The sequence below is a fragment of the Salmo salar genome, chromosome ssa01 (assembly GCF_905237065.1).
Source record: "Salmo salar chromosome ssa01, Ssal_v3.1, whole genome shotgun sequence".
NCBI classification, from domain to species: domain Eukaryota; kingdom Metazoa; phylum Chordata; class Actinopteri; order Salmoniformes; family Salmonidae; genus Salmo; species Salmo salar.
This window is the reverse complement of record NC_059442.1, coordinates 117,636,373-117,653,588: the sequence shown is the minus strand read 5'-3', so window position 1 is coordinate 117,653,588 and position 17,216 is coordinate 117,636,373. Positions and strand designations below refer to the sequence as shown.

Here is a 17,216-nt window from a genome sequence, read left to right as displayed (position 1 = left end):
ATGGAACAGTCTACAATCCATGCTTCATCTAGATATGTTAGTGCCACTGAATGGATTTAAAATATTGATGGGAGACTCTGTTACGGACGAGTGTAAATGCTTTTTTGAGGCTGGATCATGTTGTGCTGTATTGTTGTATGTTTTAGTTCTGTAATGTATTGATTGTTGCTGCCTTCTTGGACAGGTCTCCCTTGAAAAAGAGACTCTGGGTCTCAATGGTTAAATAAAGGTTAAATAAATAGAAAATGTAATCATGTAAGTTGAAAACACTGCATGTTAAAACCACTGTGTGTGAATATCCCTAACCCTGCCAACAGTCAAAGAACTAGGAATGGATGGGTCACCAATCAGGGCCTTGATTGGCTCTGCAACAGTAATAAGACCTGCTGTGAAATACATTTTTCTTTGGACATATAAATGTTCTTGAAACGTTCCCATGAAGCGTGTCTAGAACATTAATATCACATGTTCTGAGAACATGGTAAACATGCTCTGTGTATGTTAGCACGCGCTCCAGCGAGTATATATCTCACTGGTCATCCCCAAAGCCAACAACTCCTTTGGCCGCCTTTCCTTCCAGTTCTCTGCTGCCAATGACTGGAACGAATTGCAAAAAATCACTGAAGCTGGAGACTTTTATTTCCCTCACTAACTTTAAACATCAGCTATCTGAGCAGCTAACCGATCGCTGCAGCTGTACATAGCCCATCTGTAAATAGCCCCTCCAATCTACCTACCTCATCCCCATATTGTTTTTTATTTACTCTGCTGCTCTTTTGCACACCAGTATCACTACTTGCACATCATCATCTGCACATCTATCACTCCAGTGTTAATCTGCTACATTGTAATTACTTCGCTACTATGGCCTATTTATTGCCTTAACTTCCCTCATTTGCACACACAGTATATAGACGTTCCTTTTCTCTATTGTGTTATTGACTGTATGCTTGTTTATTCCATGTGTAACTCTGTGTTGTTGTTTGTGTCGCACTGCTTTGCTTTCTTGGCCAGGTCACAGTTGTAAATGAGAACTTGTTCTCAACTGGCCTACCTGCTTAAATAAAGGTGAAATAAATAAAATAAAATAAAAAAATCTCAGCTCGCTGGTCACCATAGCAGCACCCACCCGTAGCACGTGCTCCAGCAGATATATTGCCCTGGTCACCTGATGGAATATTCTCCTAATTCACAGAAAACTGGACACATGAATGAGCTTGTAATGTTCCCATGAAAACATGTTAAGAACATGTTAAGTTCAGAGAACATGGTAAACACGTTCTGTGTTAGATCTATTAGAAATGAATGGAATGGCCTCCAGGAAACGTTCCTATGAAAATGGTAATGACCTAAGGAGTTCCTCTGAAGGAAACGTTCTCTAAAGTTGTGGGAATGTTTTAATGTTAGCTGGGATGAGAGAAAATATAAAAAGTGATTATCAGTAGATATAGTTTCCAACGTTTCGTCTAATTTTTTTAAAGATAATCGGGGCTGGCAGGTAGAATTGAGTTCCGGTCCTCTCTGGCCCATACTCCAGTACAGTAGGTGGCGGTAATGCACCATAACGCCGATAAACCCCACAGAAGAAGAGTAACTTTAGGTACACCTCCTCTGGCTCACAGGTGTCTTCTCACCTGCCCTGTCCGCCTCCAACAGCCCGATAACATAGCTGTCGTCAATGGACAAATGTTGTAGCAAGGATCATGCTGGGGAAAAGTCTAGTGGTTTTAGTCTTTCTAATTTGTTGCATCGTTGGAACCGAGAACAATAAAGGTGGGTGAGAGATTGAAATGTTTTTAAATTTATTTTTTATTGCCTTTAGGTGATAGCCTTCTTCGTTACGCTTGGTACCTGTTGCGATTACAATGCCTCGGGAATTGGATTGTGAAATGTAGCCTACCTGATAACAAGGTTACTTTGTCTATCATACCGTTTAACTCTACTTATTAACCACCAATAGAGGCTATTTCACAGCAACTCTCCGCGACACGTTTTGCTTCCGCACAAAATAATTACTTTTGTTAGCGCATGTTATAAATTCTGATCCGGGGTCGGTCTTATTGTTTCTGATGTGCCTGAAGGTTTGGGCTGTGATGGTAAGAGATGATCCTAAATCAGTTTTCAATGCGTGGAACCGAATATGAAACGTCGGCTAAACAAATACAACAGAATATGACACACCACAAAAATATATACATTTTTCAAAAATGTAATTTCACTTGTTTAGAGATTAACATTTTATATTTTCTTTAGTTTTGCTATTTTTATTTAAGGTTAACAAATAGAAAGTGGTAAGTTTACTTTAGTTTTTGTGTTCTGGAAGCCAAGAGAACTAGCTACAGAATGTTACATCAGATAATGTGATTTTTAAACAAATATTTTTGTTATCTGTTACTGGGAGTTACAGGTCACGTACTGTTTGGTGTCGCACAGAGAAATGTTTTCTTCTTCCTCAATTCATGGAAACAGGAAATGTTTAAAATATCAGTGTTGAGTTGCAGGGGGTCTGTTTTGAAGATTAATATAGACAATTTTGAGGAAATGTTTCTGGCTATGATGTTGCTACGGTGGCTCAAGAGAGACAAACAGTAATATTGCTGCGTTTTTTTTTTTCTTCTAGTTTTTCAAGCCACGGTCTTTAGTGAGTATGAGAGCACAGACGGTCGCATCACCTAGCCGATATCTGCCAGAAGCAAACTGAACCCGAGGTGCTTCCCACTGGGCAGCTGTAGAACGGTGTTGCTGATGGTAGTTAATGTGGCAATTATTTCCCCCTCACATAAGTTTATTTCAATGAAGACAGCAGCCTACACAAGAAATAACTTATACTGAACAAAAATATAAACACAACAATTTCAATGATTTTACTTTGTTACAGTTCATATAAGGAAATCAGTCAATTGAAATAAATGTATCAAGCCATAATCCTATGGATTTCACATGACTGGGCAGGAACGCAGCCATGGGTGGGCCTAGGAGGGCATAGCCCCACCCTCAGGGGAGCCAAGCCCAGCCAATCAGAGTTTTTTTTTTCCCCCACAAAAGGGCTTTATTACTGACAGAAATAGTTTCATCAGCTGTCCGGGTGGCTGCAGGTGAAGAAGCGAATGTGGAGGTCCTGGGCTGGCGTGGTAACACGTGGTCTGCGGTTGGGAGGCCGGTTGGACGTAGTGCAAAACTCTTTAAAACGATGTTGGATGCATTTTTTTTCGTAGAGAAATTAACATAAACTTCTCAGGCAACATCTCTGGTAGACATTCCTGCAGTCAGCATGCACACTCTCACGCAAAACTTGAGACATCTGTGGCATTGTGTTGTCCCACGGCAGCGTGGGAAGTAGCCCAACTACCTAGTGTAGTCAAGATCAGGGTGACAGTCTCAGTACGCACACTCATACAAACAACAGTACGCTCGTCAGGCACTCGTACAAACAACAGTACGCTCGTCAGGCACTCGTACAAACAACAGTACGCTCGTCAGGCACTCGTACAAACAACAGTACGCTCGTCAGGCACTCGTACAAACAACAGTACGCTCGTCAGGCACTCGTACAAACAACAGTACGCTCGTTAGTACTTTTAATAACAAATAAACAAATCGTCAGTTTTACTAACTGCAGATTTTAAATGATTTGTGTAAAACTAAGGGTGAAATACGGCTCAGACTCATCATCTGGCTTCAAAACAGAAGTACAGACTCTGGCGTTACGGTGGTTACGTGGTAAGAACCCGTTTAACCAATAATGGATCGCTGACGTTCCGCCGTCGATCTGCCCGCAGACGTCCCGCCGTCGATCTGCCCGCAGACGTCCCGCCGTCGATCTGCCCGCAGACGTCCCGCCGTCGATCTGCCCGCTGACGTCCCGCCGTCGATCTGCCCGCTGACGTCCCGCCGTCGATCTGCCCGCTGACGTCCCGCCGACGATCTGCCAACAATATACTCAAAATACTCTGTGAAAGTGGAAACTTAAAAGAATATATTAATAAAAATTAGATGAGTAAAATGTTGTCGTTGCATAGGTATTCAGCCCTTTTGTTTAGGCAAGCCTAAATTGGTTCAGGAGTCAAATTTGGATGAACAAATCACATAAGTTACATGGATTCACTCTGTGTGAAATAATACAGGTTGCTGTGTTTTTTTTTTTTAACGACTTCCTCTGTCCCCCATACATACAACATCTGTAAGGTCCCTCAGTCTAGTAGTGAACGACTAACCCCTTTCTCTGTCCCCCATACATACGACATCTGTAAGGTCCCTCAGTCTAGTAGTGAACGACTAACCCCTTTCTCTGTCCCCCATACATACGACATCTGTAAGGTCCCTCAGTCTAGTAGTGAACGACTAACCCCTTTCTCTGTCCCCCATACATACAACATCTGTAAGGTCCCTCAGTCTAGTAGTGAACGACTAACCCCTTTCTCTGTCCCCCATACATACAACATCTGTAAGGTCCCTCAGTCTAGTAGTGAACGACGAACCCCTTTCTCTGTCCCCCATACATACAACATCTGTAAGGTCCCTCAGTCTAGTAGTGAACGACGAACCCCTTTCTCTGTCCCCCATACATACAACATCTGTAAGGTCCCTCAGTCTAGTAGTGAACGACGAACCCCTTTCTCTGTCCCCCATACATACAACATCTGTAAGGTCCCTCAGTCTAGTAGTGAATGACTAACCCATTTCTCTGTCCCCCATACATACAACATCTGTAAGGTCCCTCAGTCAACTATCGAATTTCAATCACAGATTCAACTACAAAGACCAGGAAGCTTTTTTGAAAACCTCATAAAGAAGGGCATTGATTGGTAGATGGGTAACAATTAACAAATCAGACATTGAATCTCTTTTTAAGCATGGTCAAGTTAATAATTATGCTGTGGATTATGTATTAAAACACACAGACACATCAAAGTGGCAGTCGTCCTTTTGAACTGAGCTGCAGGACCGGAATGAACCTGCTCAGGGATGTTACCATGAGGTCATCGGTGATTTTAAAACACGGCTGTGATGGGAGAACTGAGGATGGATCTACGTTGTAGTGATTCAACAATAACGACTTAAATGACAGTGAAAAAAATATATATATACATCATAAAAATATACCAAAACATGCATTTTGTATGCAACAGGGCAACAAGTAATAAGAAATTGGGCAAAAACAACGCATCACTAAGTTAAGGAGTCCGCATGTTTCCCAGCCGAAACAGTTCAGAACAGTTTGTGCATATATTATGAAAACATTTTGTGACATTTATGTTTGTTTTGGACTTTGGCGAGTGTTTTTAGTCGGCTGTTTTGGACACACAAGATTTTTTTTCCTGAGGCAAGCCAAAGTCTACGCTGCCTCGTCGACGATTGGTCAACAGTAGGGATTCTTCAATTACGTACCTGTTGTCATTCAACGAGACGACTCGTGCTCATGAGAAAAAATTTCACTTGAGAAAATACTGCACCAATCATTCTAGTCAGATGCAAAATCGTGCGACTACGATCTCCTCTGCAAAAAAAGTCAAAATGAATGACAGATTGCTTGAGTCATAGATTAATTCAGACTAATTTGAGGAAGTGTATACTGGCTACGGCGTCTCAAAACAAACAGTACAATTGCCGATATTTTTTGTAATTTTTTTTTTGTATTTTAATATTTTTGTACAATTTTTATTTATTTGGTTTTTTTCTCTTGTTTTTCAAGTGAATATCTTTTAAGGGAGTATGCGAGCAGACTCGTTCGGCTAGAATAGCTCGGCTCGGCACCAGCGAAACTTAAGCATGCTGACACCTGAACTGCCTCCTTATTAACAAGCATGGTGGTGGCTGCATCATGTTATGGGTATGCTTGACATCGTTAAGAACTGGGGAGTTTTTCAGAATAAAAATACATGGGATTGAGCTAAACACAGGCAAAATCCTAGAGGAAAACCTGCTTCAGTTTTCTTTATACCAGAGACTGGTAGAGGAATTCACCTTTCAACAGGACAATCTAAAACACAAGGCCAAATCCACACTGGAGTTGCTTACCAATAAACCAACATTCACTGACTTAAGTTTTGACTTAAATCTACTTGAATATCTATGGCAAGACTTTAAAATTGCTGTTTAGCTATGATTCCCAACATCTTGACAGAGCTTAAAGAATAATGGCTAATGTTGCACAATACAGGTGTGGTGAAGCTCTTAGAGACTTACCCAGAAACACTCACAGCTGGAATCGCTGCCAAAGCTGTTTCTAACATGTATTGATTCAGGGAAGTCTATGTTTTTGTTATTTATTGTCTATTAATCTTTAAAAAATGTTTACAAAATAAATAAACTTTGACATCAAGAGTATTTTGTGTAGATTGTTAAAAAAAAAAAGAAAAGACAATTGAATCCATTTGAATCCCACTTTGTAACACAATAAAATGTGATGAAATCCAAGGATACTTTCGCAAGGCCCTGTATTTATGACGCAAGGTGATTTGTACATCAGTCCGTCTCGATTCGCCTTTCAAGTCGGCTTCAATGTCGAAGGCGCCTAATGAGTCACCTATACTCAGCAATACATCATGTTTTCCACTCATTTATTTAACTTGGGACCATGCCAGTATGTCATCATTGACATATTTTCAGTAGATTGATGTTTCTTTCTTAATGAATTAGCTGTTTTGTTTGATTTGGCCGATCAGACTTTGGCTGTGTATGTAATCTTGGCCATTCAGGACATTGGCCATTGGAACATGAGTAGGCCAGTAGTTCATGGCTGTTCTTTCTACCTTTTCTTCAGATATTTTCAATGGACAAACATCTAAACTTTCCAGCTACACGATTGTAAAGCCTCAGCTTATTCACAGGAGATGGGCAAGAAATGCCGACAGACTTCCTGAATCGGGAAAGGTAAGATACATCTACAGGTCTCCCAACTCGTGGTTTGAACAAACGATGGTAAATGACGACTGGTGTATTTTCATGTGACTGTGTTGTTGTTGCAACTCATTTCAGACTGAAGAACCCGATGAACGTTCTTATTCACTGATCATTGACAACAAGGAACATTTCCTCCATCTTAAAAAGAACACGTAAGTCAATTTATCTTCTATTACATACTAGTAATGACCTTAAGGTCACACAATTATATTCTTGTGGAGTGATCGGTGTATTTTTCTTTTTTTTCTTTTGTCAGAGAGTTTTTATCCAAAAGCTTTGTTCAGTTTTCCCATGATGCCAGTGGGAATCTGATGTCTACATACCCTAAACCTGATGTAAGTAGCAGAGACTACATTACAGAATGACATTGGGTGGATTGTAAGGGGAGACTCGGGTGGGAGGGGGACTGACAAGCTGGTTGGGGAGGGAGGGAGGGGGACTGACGAGCTGGCTGGGGAGGGAGGGGGACTGACGAGCTGGCTGGGGAGGGAGGGAGGGGGACTGACGAGTTGGCTGGGGTGGGAGGGAGGGGGACTGACGAGTTGGCTGGGGTGGGAGGGAGGGGGACTGACGAGCTGGCTGGGGTGGGAGGGGGACTGACGAGCTGGCTGGGGAGGGCTAGGCAGGATGCGAGGGGTGGTGGGGGTTATGTATGTCTGTCTGTCTGTGTCTGACACACCTACTCATTCCAGGGTTTTTCTTTATTTTTACTATTTTCTACATTGTAGAATAATATTGAATATATCAAAACTATGAAATAACACATATGGAATCATGTAGTAACCAAAAAAGTGTTAAACAGATCAAAATATATTTTATGTTCTCCAAAGTAGCCTCCCTTTGCCTCGATGACAGCTTTGTACACTCTTGGCATTCTCTCAACCAGCTTCATGAGGAATGCTTTTCCAACAGTCTTGAAGGAGTTCCCACATATGCTGAGCACTTGCTGGCTGCTTTTCATTTACTCTGTGGCCCAACTCATCCCAAACCATCTCAATTGGGTTGACGTCGGGTGATTATGGAGGCCAGGTCATCTGATGCAGCGCTCCATCACTCTCCTTCTTGGTCAAATAGCCCTCACACAGCCTGGAGGGGGGGGTCATTGCCCTGTTGAAAAACAAATGATAGTCCCACTAAGCCCAAACCAGATGGCGTATCGCTGCAGAATGCTGTGGTAGCCATGCTGGTTAAGTGTGCCTTGAATTCTAAGTAAATCATGGACAGTGTCACCAGCCAAGCACCATCACACCACCACCTCCATGCTTCACGGTGGGAACCACACATGTGGAGATCATCCGTTCACCTATTCTGCGTCTCAGACACAGCGGTTGGAACCAAAAATCTCAAAATTGGACTCAACAGACCAAAGGATAGATTTCCACCGGTCTAATGTCCATTGCTTGTGTTTCTTGGCCCAAGCACACCTGTTAATTGAAATGCATTCCAGGTGACTACCTCATAAAGCTGGTTGAGAGAATGACAAGAGTGTGCAAAGCTGTCATCAAGGCAATGGGTGGCTACTTTGCAGAATATAATATATATTTTGATTTGTTTAACACTTTTTTTTGATTCCATACGTGTTATTTTGATGTCTTCACTATTATTCTACAATGTAGAAAATAGTAAAAATTAAAGAAAAACCCTTGAATGAGAGGTTGTCCAAACCTTTGACTGGTACTTTACATACATACGTTTTGACTGTATATTTCCACATGGTGGTATTAAATTACATGCCTGTTTATAGCTGCCTGTCACTTGGTGATGTGTGTGTGTGTGTGTTGCAGGTCCATTGTTATTACCATGGGGATGTGGAGGATCATGAAGAATCTTTGGTCGCCCTCAGCACCTGCTCAGGCCTCAGGTCTGTCTCTCATTCACTTATATATAATATAATAATACTAAATCTCAGTAACTACTGACCTCAGGTCTGTCTCTCATTTACTTATATATAATATAATAATACTAACTCTCAGTACCTACTGACCTCAGGTCTGTCTCTCATTCACTTATATATAATAATACTAACTCTCAGTAACTACTGACCTCAGGTCTGTCTCTCATTTACTTATATATAATATAATAATACTAACTCTCAGTACCTACTGACCTCAGGTCTGTCTCTCATTCACTTATCTATAATAATACTAACTCTCAGTAACTACTGACCTCAGGTCTGTTTCTCATTCACTTATATATAATAATACTGACCTCAGGTCTGTCTCATTCACTTATATATAATAATACTAACTCTCGGTAACTACTGACCTCAGGTCTGTCTCTCATTCACTTATATATAATAATACTAACTCTCAGCAACTACTGACCTCAGGTCTGTCTCTCATTTACTTATATATAATATAATAATACTAACTCTCAGTACCTACTGACCTCAGGTCTGTCTCTCATTCACTTATATATAATAATACTAACTCTCAGTAACTACTGACCTCAGGTCTGTTTCTCATTCACTTATATATAATAATACTGACCTCAGGTCTGTCTCTCATTCACTTATATATAATAATACTAACTCTCGGTAACTACTGACCTCAGGTCTGTCTCTCATTCACTTATATATAATATAATAATACTAACTCTCGGTAACTACTGACCTCAGGTCTGTCTCTCATTCACTTATATATAATATAATAATACTAACTCTCAGTAAATACTGACCTCAGGTCTGTCTTGTATTATAATAAAAATATATGCCATTTAGCTTTTATCCAAAGCGCCTAACAGTTATGTTGCGTTCATACACTAACAGTTGTGCGTGCATACATTTTTGATCTATGGGTGGTCGTGGCAATCACACCTAATATCCTGGCATTGTAAGAGCCATGCTCTACTAACTGACCTACAGAGGACCTGGAGCCATGCTCTACTAACTGAACTACAGAGGACCATGTTCTACTAACTGAACTACAGAGGACCTGGAGCCATGTTCTACTAACTGAACTACAGAGGACCATGTTCTACTAACTGAACTACAGAGGACCTGGAGCCATGCTCTACTAACTGAACTACAGAGGACCATGTTCTACTAACTGAACTACAGAGGACCATGTTCTACTAACTGAACTACAGAGGACCTGGAGCCATGCTCTACTAACTGAACTACAGAGGACCATGTTCTACTAACTGAACTACAGAGGACCTGGAGCCATGCTCTACTAACTGAACTACAGAGGACCATGTTCTACTAACTGAACTACAGAGGACCATGCTCTACTAACTGAACTACAGAGGACCATGTTCTACTAACTGAACTACAGAGGACCATGCTCTACTAACTGAACTACAGAGGACCTGGAGCCATGCTCTACTAACTGAGCAACAGAGGACCACATCCTTTTGTATTTGTTGACCTGTACACAGGGTTGTGTTTTATACCACATTCAGTGGTTCAATGAAAGGGTTTTCAGTGTCTCTTAACAAGGAAGTTCTCCAGTCCTTTCATAATAGTTTCCTGGTTTGTCTAACCAGTTATCCTGACTTTCCTTGTCCTCTACTTCTAATCGCTGACTTAAGCTTGATTCGAGGAAATGTTGTTAAACCATTGTGATGATCTGGGAATGAAAAGTAATTTGTCACAAATTGATTACAAATCTGTCAGTTGCACTTCTTCTTCGTAGGGGTGTCATTCTCCTCGGCAACCAGAGTTATGGGCTGGAACCAATCAAGCAGTCGACAAACAACGAGCACCTCCTCTACCGCCTGGAGCACAGCCAATCGGAACCCTTTGTCTGTGGAGTGACCAATGAGACGTCGCACACTGAGAGTCACTCGCCTTTCCACCCTTCCCTCTCGATGACAGCACTTTTACGGGTTGGGATGTTTCCGTTACGCAGCATAGCAGAATATAACAGATATTAAAGTGTTTTCAGGGTGAATGTACTGGATGTCTGTCAGACTAAACATGGATGTAAATGGAAGTACCAGTCTCACTAAGGACTTTTTTTTTCTTTCTTCTTCATAACAGAGGAAACGTAATTTACCTCAGACCAGATATGTAGAGTTGGTGTTGGTTGCTGACTTTCTCAGGGTAAAATACTTACTATTTTTTCAAAATTTTATAGATGTATAACTTGTATAGGCTAACTCAGAGGTTTTCCGACCTCTCCTCTTGGACGCCCAGCCGTTCCATGTAGTTGAACTGTTCCCCAGCTAACACACCTGATTCAACTTGTCAACTAATCATCAAGCCCTTGATTTAGATAAATCAGGTGAGTTAGTTCAGGGTTACAACAAAATTGTGAAAATGTCTGAGGGTCCTCGAGGAGAGGTTTCAGAACCACTTGCCTACTGCGTAATCGTAAGTTAATGATACTCCAATGGATTATATTAGAATGTATTCCTACATGATGATCAGCTGACTGAGTTCTGCCTCTTTCTGACCATGTCCACAGTATACCTACAAGAAGAAGAACGAGACAGCGGTGCGAGAGGAGATGGTGGAACTAGCCAATCTACTGGATGGGGTGACAAAACATCTTTCTCTCTCTCGCTACTCAGTCTCAAGCAAACAACAATGTTACACTGAAACTGTACTTCCTCAGTCCTCTTCATCCTCGTTGAGACATAAGGCTACAATGAGCTCTTCACCCAGGAGAAACTAGAGAAAGTAGTAGACCAGGGATGTTCAAATATTACCCTGGGAGGTCCGGACTACTGCTGCTTTCCTGTTCTGCCTGATCATTAATATCACCCACCTGGTGTCCCAGGTCTAAATCAGGCCCTGATCATTAATATCACCCACCTGGCGTCCCAGGTCTAAATCAGGCCCTGATCATTAATATCACCCCACCTTGTGTCCCAGGTCTAAATCAGGCCCTGATCATTAATATCACCCCACCTGGTGTCCCAGGTCTAAATCAGTCCCTGATTAGAGGGACTGAGTTGTTCCTTCCTTTCTAGGAAGTTCTCTAGGAAGAAACCTGGAGAGGAACCAGGCTCTGAGGGGTGGCCAGTCCCCTGGCTCTGGCTGTGCCGGCTGGAGATTATAAGAGTACATGGCCATTAAGTTAAGATTCTTCTTGAAGATGACCAGCAGGGTCAACTAATAATTACAGTAGTTTTATATAGGGTGCAACAGGTTAGCTACCAGGTCCAGATTTGAATTTGAGGGTACTAGACTATTTGGCTGTGTGTCTGTAAATAATTATCATAACATGATATATATTTTCTATGTATTGTTCTGTATTCATCTCCAGTACTATAAGAAGCTGAATATCCGCGTGGTGCTGGTAGGCCTGGAGATCTTTAACGAAGCCAACCCCTTCAGTGTAGAAGGCTCTGCAGGGGAAGTGTTAGGACTGTTCGTCGACTGGAGGAAGACGGTGCTGCTACCCCGGATCAGGAATGATGACGCACAGCTAATTGTGTGAGTGGAGAGATGTTGCGTCAATTCAAATCTGGTATTAGAACAAATTATTTGGCAAAGAGTAACTCAAGTTTTCTTTGTTCTTTAATTATTGCAAACACTTGAATGGTAAATATGTTGTTCGTATATATACGGTCTCGCTGTGACACCACGCAGGGCAGACAGAGAAGAGAGCATCACATCCTATTGTTCTCCCTTATATACTCTGACAGAGAGAGTTCCCGCTCAATGCTGGCCTGTCAGGGTGAGGATGAGCGTGGTTTAAACTTGCTCATCCTAACGTCGGCGTGCAGGCAGGTCCCAGCCTAGTGACGCACTTCCTGTCGCCGGGTGTAGTTCTTGTCTTCAGCAGTTGATTTATCCGTAGTTTATATACTTAATATTGTAGCATAGCTTCCCCGGTATATTATATAGGTTATGCAAACAAATAGCCTTTTCAACCCTAACAGAGATGTATGGTTCTGTTTGGCTCAGTTGGTAAGAGAATGATGCTAAATAGGGTTGTGGGTTCAATTTCCATAGTGATCACACAAAACAGTCTGCTAACTGGTATATTCTGTTGTATTTGATATTTGCATATGTCAGTACATTTTATTTACGTTTGTCTCCTATTTATTTAGTTCCATTTTTAAGATTTGAATACCTCTGGTGTATAGTCTTTAGCCAGGTCTGTGATTTAACATCTGACGACAGACTATATCGTGTGTTCATCTATAATACTGAGCAGTTTGTCTCCAGTCACTCCATAATAATGAGTAGTTGATAGATGTTTTAAATTGTGTCCCCGATACCCAATCATCTTAAACCCTATGAGGTTCTGGACCACTGCTGGGTTTTCTCCTCTACCTGACAGTCAATATCACCCACCTGGTGTCCCAGGTCCAACTCAGTGGAGAAACAATGAACTAAAGCAGTGGAACTGGCTTCCGGGCCCACAGTTGAATTTGAGGGTTAAACTCTCTAATGTAAGTTGACTGTAGTGTCGACTGATGGGAGTTGGAATGTATTTTCTGTCATGTAAGTTGACTGTAGTGTAGACTGATGGGAGTTGGAATGTATTTTCTGTCATGTAAACCGATCTACAGCTACAATACTTGTTCTGTAATGTTTTGTATGTTTTTCTCTCTTTGTTTCCCCAGTGGTCTATTAGTTGATCATCTCTGTTTCCCCAGTGGTCTGTTAGTTGATCATCTCTGTTTCCCCAGTGGTCTGTTAGTTGATCATCTCTGTTTTGTCCTGTAATGTTTTATATGTGTTTTTCTCTCTCTGTTTCCCCAGTGGTCTTGCGGGAGCGTATGGGGGAGGGATCCTGGGCATGGCGTTCGTGGGAACAGTGTGTTCGATGGCCACCGCTGGAGGAATCAATGTGGTTAGTAGTGATAGGTTTGGCTTCTAAGCTTAATGTATTATTCATCATTAGGTGTCTTATTCATCATTAGGTATGTAGTATTCACCATTAGGTGGAATAGAGACATGAGGGGAGCCATAAGGAAGCTTGGGAGGGGCTGAGATCACATGTAACAGTACTGATAAGGGGAGGAACCGTTTAAGGCCCATATCACTCAGCTCTCTGACAGGCAATAATGATGCACTGTTTAGTGATGAGGAGGAGACTTCACCCAAAGTGGGGTGTACATATACTACCATGGGTGGAACCATGTCTTTGTCTAATGCAGCTGTATTGACCCTCTGGGAAGAATTAACTTGGTTTAAAGTTTTCATTCATTTCTGTAGAGTTTGTACCCTTGAAAATTTAAACCTAACAGTAGACAGTACAACTTACCCTTGTAGCAGACGAGCGCATAAAGCACGTTCCAAACTGGAAGCCCGCGGGCCAGATACGGCCGTTCAATGCAGCCGGAAAGTAGTTTGCAGCCGGAAAGTAGTTTGAGTTTCAACGTCTCATTTTAAAATCTTGTTAGTTGAAGCTAGAGAGATCTGTTTGTGCATTGGATGTGTCTCAATCCATCTGCGGTGTAAGGTGACAGCGCTAGGAGCCGTGTTTGTCTGACCACCATGAGACATCCTGAAAATCTGTCTTCTCACAAGCATGTTTCAAACTCCAGGCCCGCAGGCCGGATACTGCACATTCAATGCAGCCCCGCAGGCAGTTTGAGTTTAAAGCCCCCTTGCGGTCTTTAAAACCTCTTGGGGCTAGGTGGGACGCTAGCGTGCCACCCGTGGTGCACTCCATCAACAGCAGGTGCATTTCAAGAGCGGCAAATTTGAATCCAAATAAATGTCAAAATTCAAATTTTTCAAATATACAACTATTTTACACCATTTGAAAGATAAACATCTCCTTAATCTAACCACGTTTTACGATTTCAAAAAGGTTTTACGGCGAAAGCATAAATTTAGAGTATGTTAGGACAGTACATTTACAAGAGTTGTGTGTAATGTTTTGTCAAGTCAAAGACAGGGTCACCAAAACCATAAAACCAGCTAAAATGATGCACTAACCTTTTACAATCTCCATCAGATGACACTCCTAGGACATTATGTTAGACAATGCATGCATTTTTAGTTCTATCAAGTTCATATTTATATCCAAAAACAGCGTTTTACTATGGCATTGATGTTGAGGAAATCGTTTCCCTCCAATAACCGGCAGTCAAGTCAGCGTAACAAATTAAATAATTAAAATTAGAAAACATTGGTAAAATATTATATTGTCATTTAAAGAATTATAGATTTACATCTCTTGAACGCAATCAACTTGCCAGATTTAAAAATAACCTTACTGGGAAATCACACTTTGCAATAATCTGAGCACTGCGCCCAGAAAAATACGCGTTGCGATACAGACTAGACGTCATGTTGGGGAGATCTAAAATCGAAAATACTATGTAAATAATCCATTACCTTTGATTCTCTTCATCAGATGTCACTTCCAGGTATCACAGGTCCATAACGAATGTAGTTTTGTTCAAAAAAGCTCATCATTTATGTCCAAAAATCTCCGTCTCGTTAGCACATGATGTAAGCCAGCCGGACTTCTCGTCATGAACGAGGGGAAAAAATATATTTCCGTTCGTTCAAACATGTCAAACGTTGTATAGCATAAATCATTAGGGCCTTTTTAACCAGAACATGAATAATATTCAAGGTGGACGAATGCATACTCTTTTATAACGTATTGGAACGAGGGTACCCAACATGAACTCGCGCCAGGTGTCTAATGGGCCATCATCGTTCCATGGCTCTTGTTCGGTCAGATCTCCCTCCAGAAGACTCAAAACACTTTGTAAAGGCTGGTGACATCTAGTGGAAGCAATAGGAAGTGCCAAAATATTCCTAAACCCCTGTGTTTTTCAATGGGATAGGTTTAAAGTCAATACAACACATCAGGTATCCACTTCCTGTCAGAAAATGTCTCAGGGTTTTGCCTGCCAAATGAGTTCTGTTATACTCACAGACACCATTCAAACAGTTTTGGAAACTTTAGAGTGTTTTCTATCCATATATAATAAGTATATGCATATTCTAGTTACTGGGTAGGATTAGTAACCAGATTAAATCGGGTACATTTTTTTTATCCAGACGTGCAAATGCTGCCCCCTAGACCCAACAGGTTAAAAAAAAATATATACAAAAATAATCATAATTTCATGAAAAGAACTCCAAATATATTTTTTCAGGATTTATTTCCCTGTTCCTCCTTTTGCCATTGAAGTACTCAGTCTGATTGTGTGGGCGTGTTGATACACATTTTCTTTCATAGCCCTGATTTGGTGGACCCCCCCTTACCCTTTCAAAGTAGGAGGATACATATGCAAATGAAAGATGACTGGTCATTGGTCAGAATAATCAGATTGTGATGTCATGCTGTGGGCCGACCCTCCATCCCACCTGACCAGGCTGATATTCCAGGAGTAAAATAATAACAATCTCACACTAAAAGAGCATTATCATAATTATCACTATTTCAGTGTTATTTTGACCTCGGTATGGAAGTATAATATAAAACAAATCTGGAAAATGCACAGCAACTATTATTATTTGTTTTTTCTGCTTTTTTCTGGGGGGGGGAGAAACAATCTAAATTTACATTTGAAATTACTGTAGTCCAATGAAACGGCTTCCTTTCTGGCATAGTGTTTTTGTCCTAACAGCTAGCAGGCTAATCATTGTAACCTAGACAGGACCCTAACACCTAGCAGGCTAATCATTGTAACCTAGCCAGGACGCTAACACCTAGCAGGCTAATCATTGTAACCTAGCCAGGACGCTAACACCTAGCAGGCTAATCATTGTAACCTAGCTGAGGTTGTGGCTGTTAGCGTTGTGAGGTCGTGTCAGCCACCTGATAGGTCTAGATTATTCATGCGTCAGTCAGATGTAGAAGACAATAGTGCAGTTTGTTCTCAGACACACCATCACTGCCTCCCAAATGGCACCCTATTGGATGTGTCCCAAATGGCACCCTATTGGATGCGTCCCAAATGGAAACCCTATTCCCTTTAAAACACTACTTTTTACCCCAGAGCCTTGATCAACAGTAGTGCACTATAAAAGAATAGGGTTGCCATTTGGGACTTATCTCATAACACAGGAGTTAATCTGCTAAGGAAATGTAACCGGTTAAACCAGTCCGCGATGACGAAGCACAGCGTCTGTGTTCATTCCACAGATTCTTCTTTGTGTTGTAATGTACCGTGTGTAAATACCGTGCTCCAACAGCTCCTGCTAACATTATAGTATTCAGAGTATCTTCAACTCTTTTTGTGCTTTTTGGTTTAAATCAAATGTCATTTCTTCTTAAACCTTTTTGGTTTAAAAAAAATCTAAATCTGAACAGCAATGTGGTCTTCTACCAAATGTTCTCCACAGTATAGTGGAGACAACCTGGGCTACGTCTCTACTGTAGTGGCCCACGAGATGGGCCATAACCTGGGCATGAATCATGACGACGGCCGCTGTACCTGTA

General features: G+C 41.4%; 1 protein-coding gene across 6 annotated transcripts in view; it reads left to right on the top strand.

The window, feature by feature from the left end:
• Positions 1 to 1,559: 1,559 nt before the first annotated feature.
• The window catches only part of LOC106613909 (disintegrin and metalloproteinase domain-containing protein 9), a 35,986-nt gene continuing 20,329 nt past the window's right edge, over positions 1,560 to 17,216 (top strand). For 2 of the 6 annotated variants that reach the window (XR_006756949.1, XM_045687781.1), the window contains exons 1-12: positions 1,585 to 1,773; positions 2,621 to 2,641; positions 6,764 to 6,873; positions 6,979 to 7,055; positions 7,160 to 7,238; positions 8,688 to 8,764; positions 10,539 to 10,731; positions 10,886 to 10,948; positions 11,313 to 11,384; positions 12,117 to 12,286; positions 13,565 to 13,655; positions 17,120 to 17,216. The exon at positions 17,120 to 17,216 is cut by the window's right edge and continues 34 nt beyond it. Coding sequence is in view for 5 of the 6 variants with exons in the window: in XM_045687781.1 (XP_045543737.1) it covers positions 1,704 to 1,773; positions 2,621 to 2,641; positions 6,764 to 6,873; positions 6,979 to 7,055; positions 7,160 to 7,238; positions 8,688 to 8,764; positions 10,539 to 10,731; positions 10,886 to 10,948; positions 11,313 to 11,384; positions 12,117 to 12,286; positions 13,565 to 13,655; positions 17,120 to 17,216 (1,120 nt within the window). In the remaining variant the exon portion in view is untranslated. Of the gene's footprint in view, positions 1,774 to 2,620; positions 2,749 to 6,763; positions 6,874 to 6,978; positions 7,056 to 7,159; positions 7,239 to 8,687; positions 8,765 to 10,538; positions 10,732 to 10,885; positions 10,949 to 11,312; positions 11,385 to 12,116; positions 12,287 to 13,564; positions 13,656 to 17,119 lie in introns of those variants that run through there. The other 4 variants (XM_045687784.1, XM_045687796.1, XM_045687782.1 and 1 more) reach the window with 4 other exon arrangements.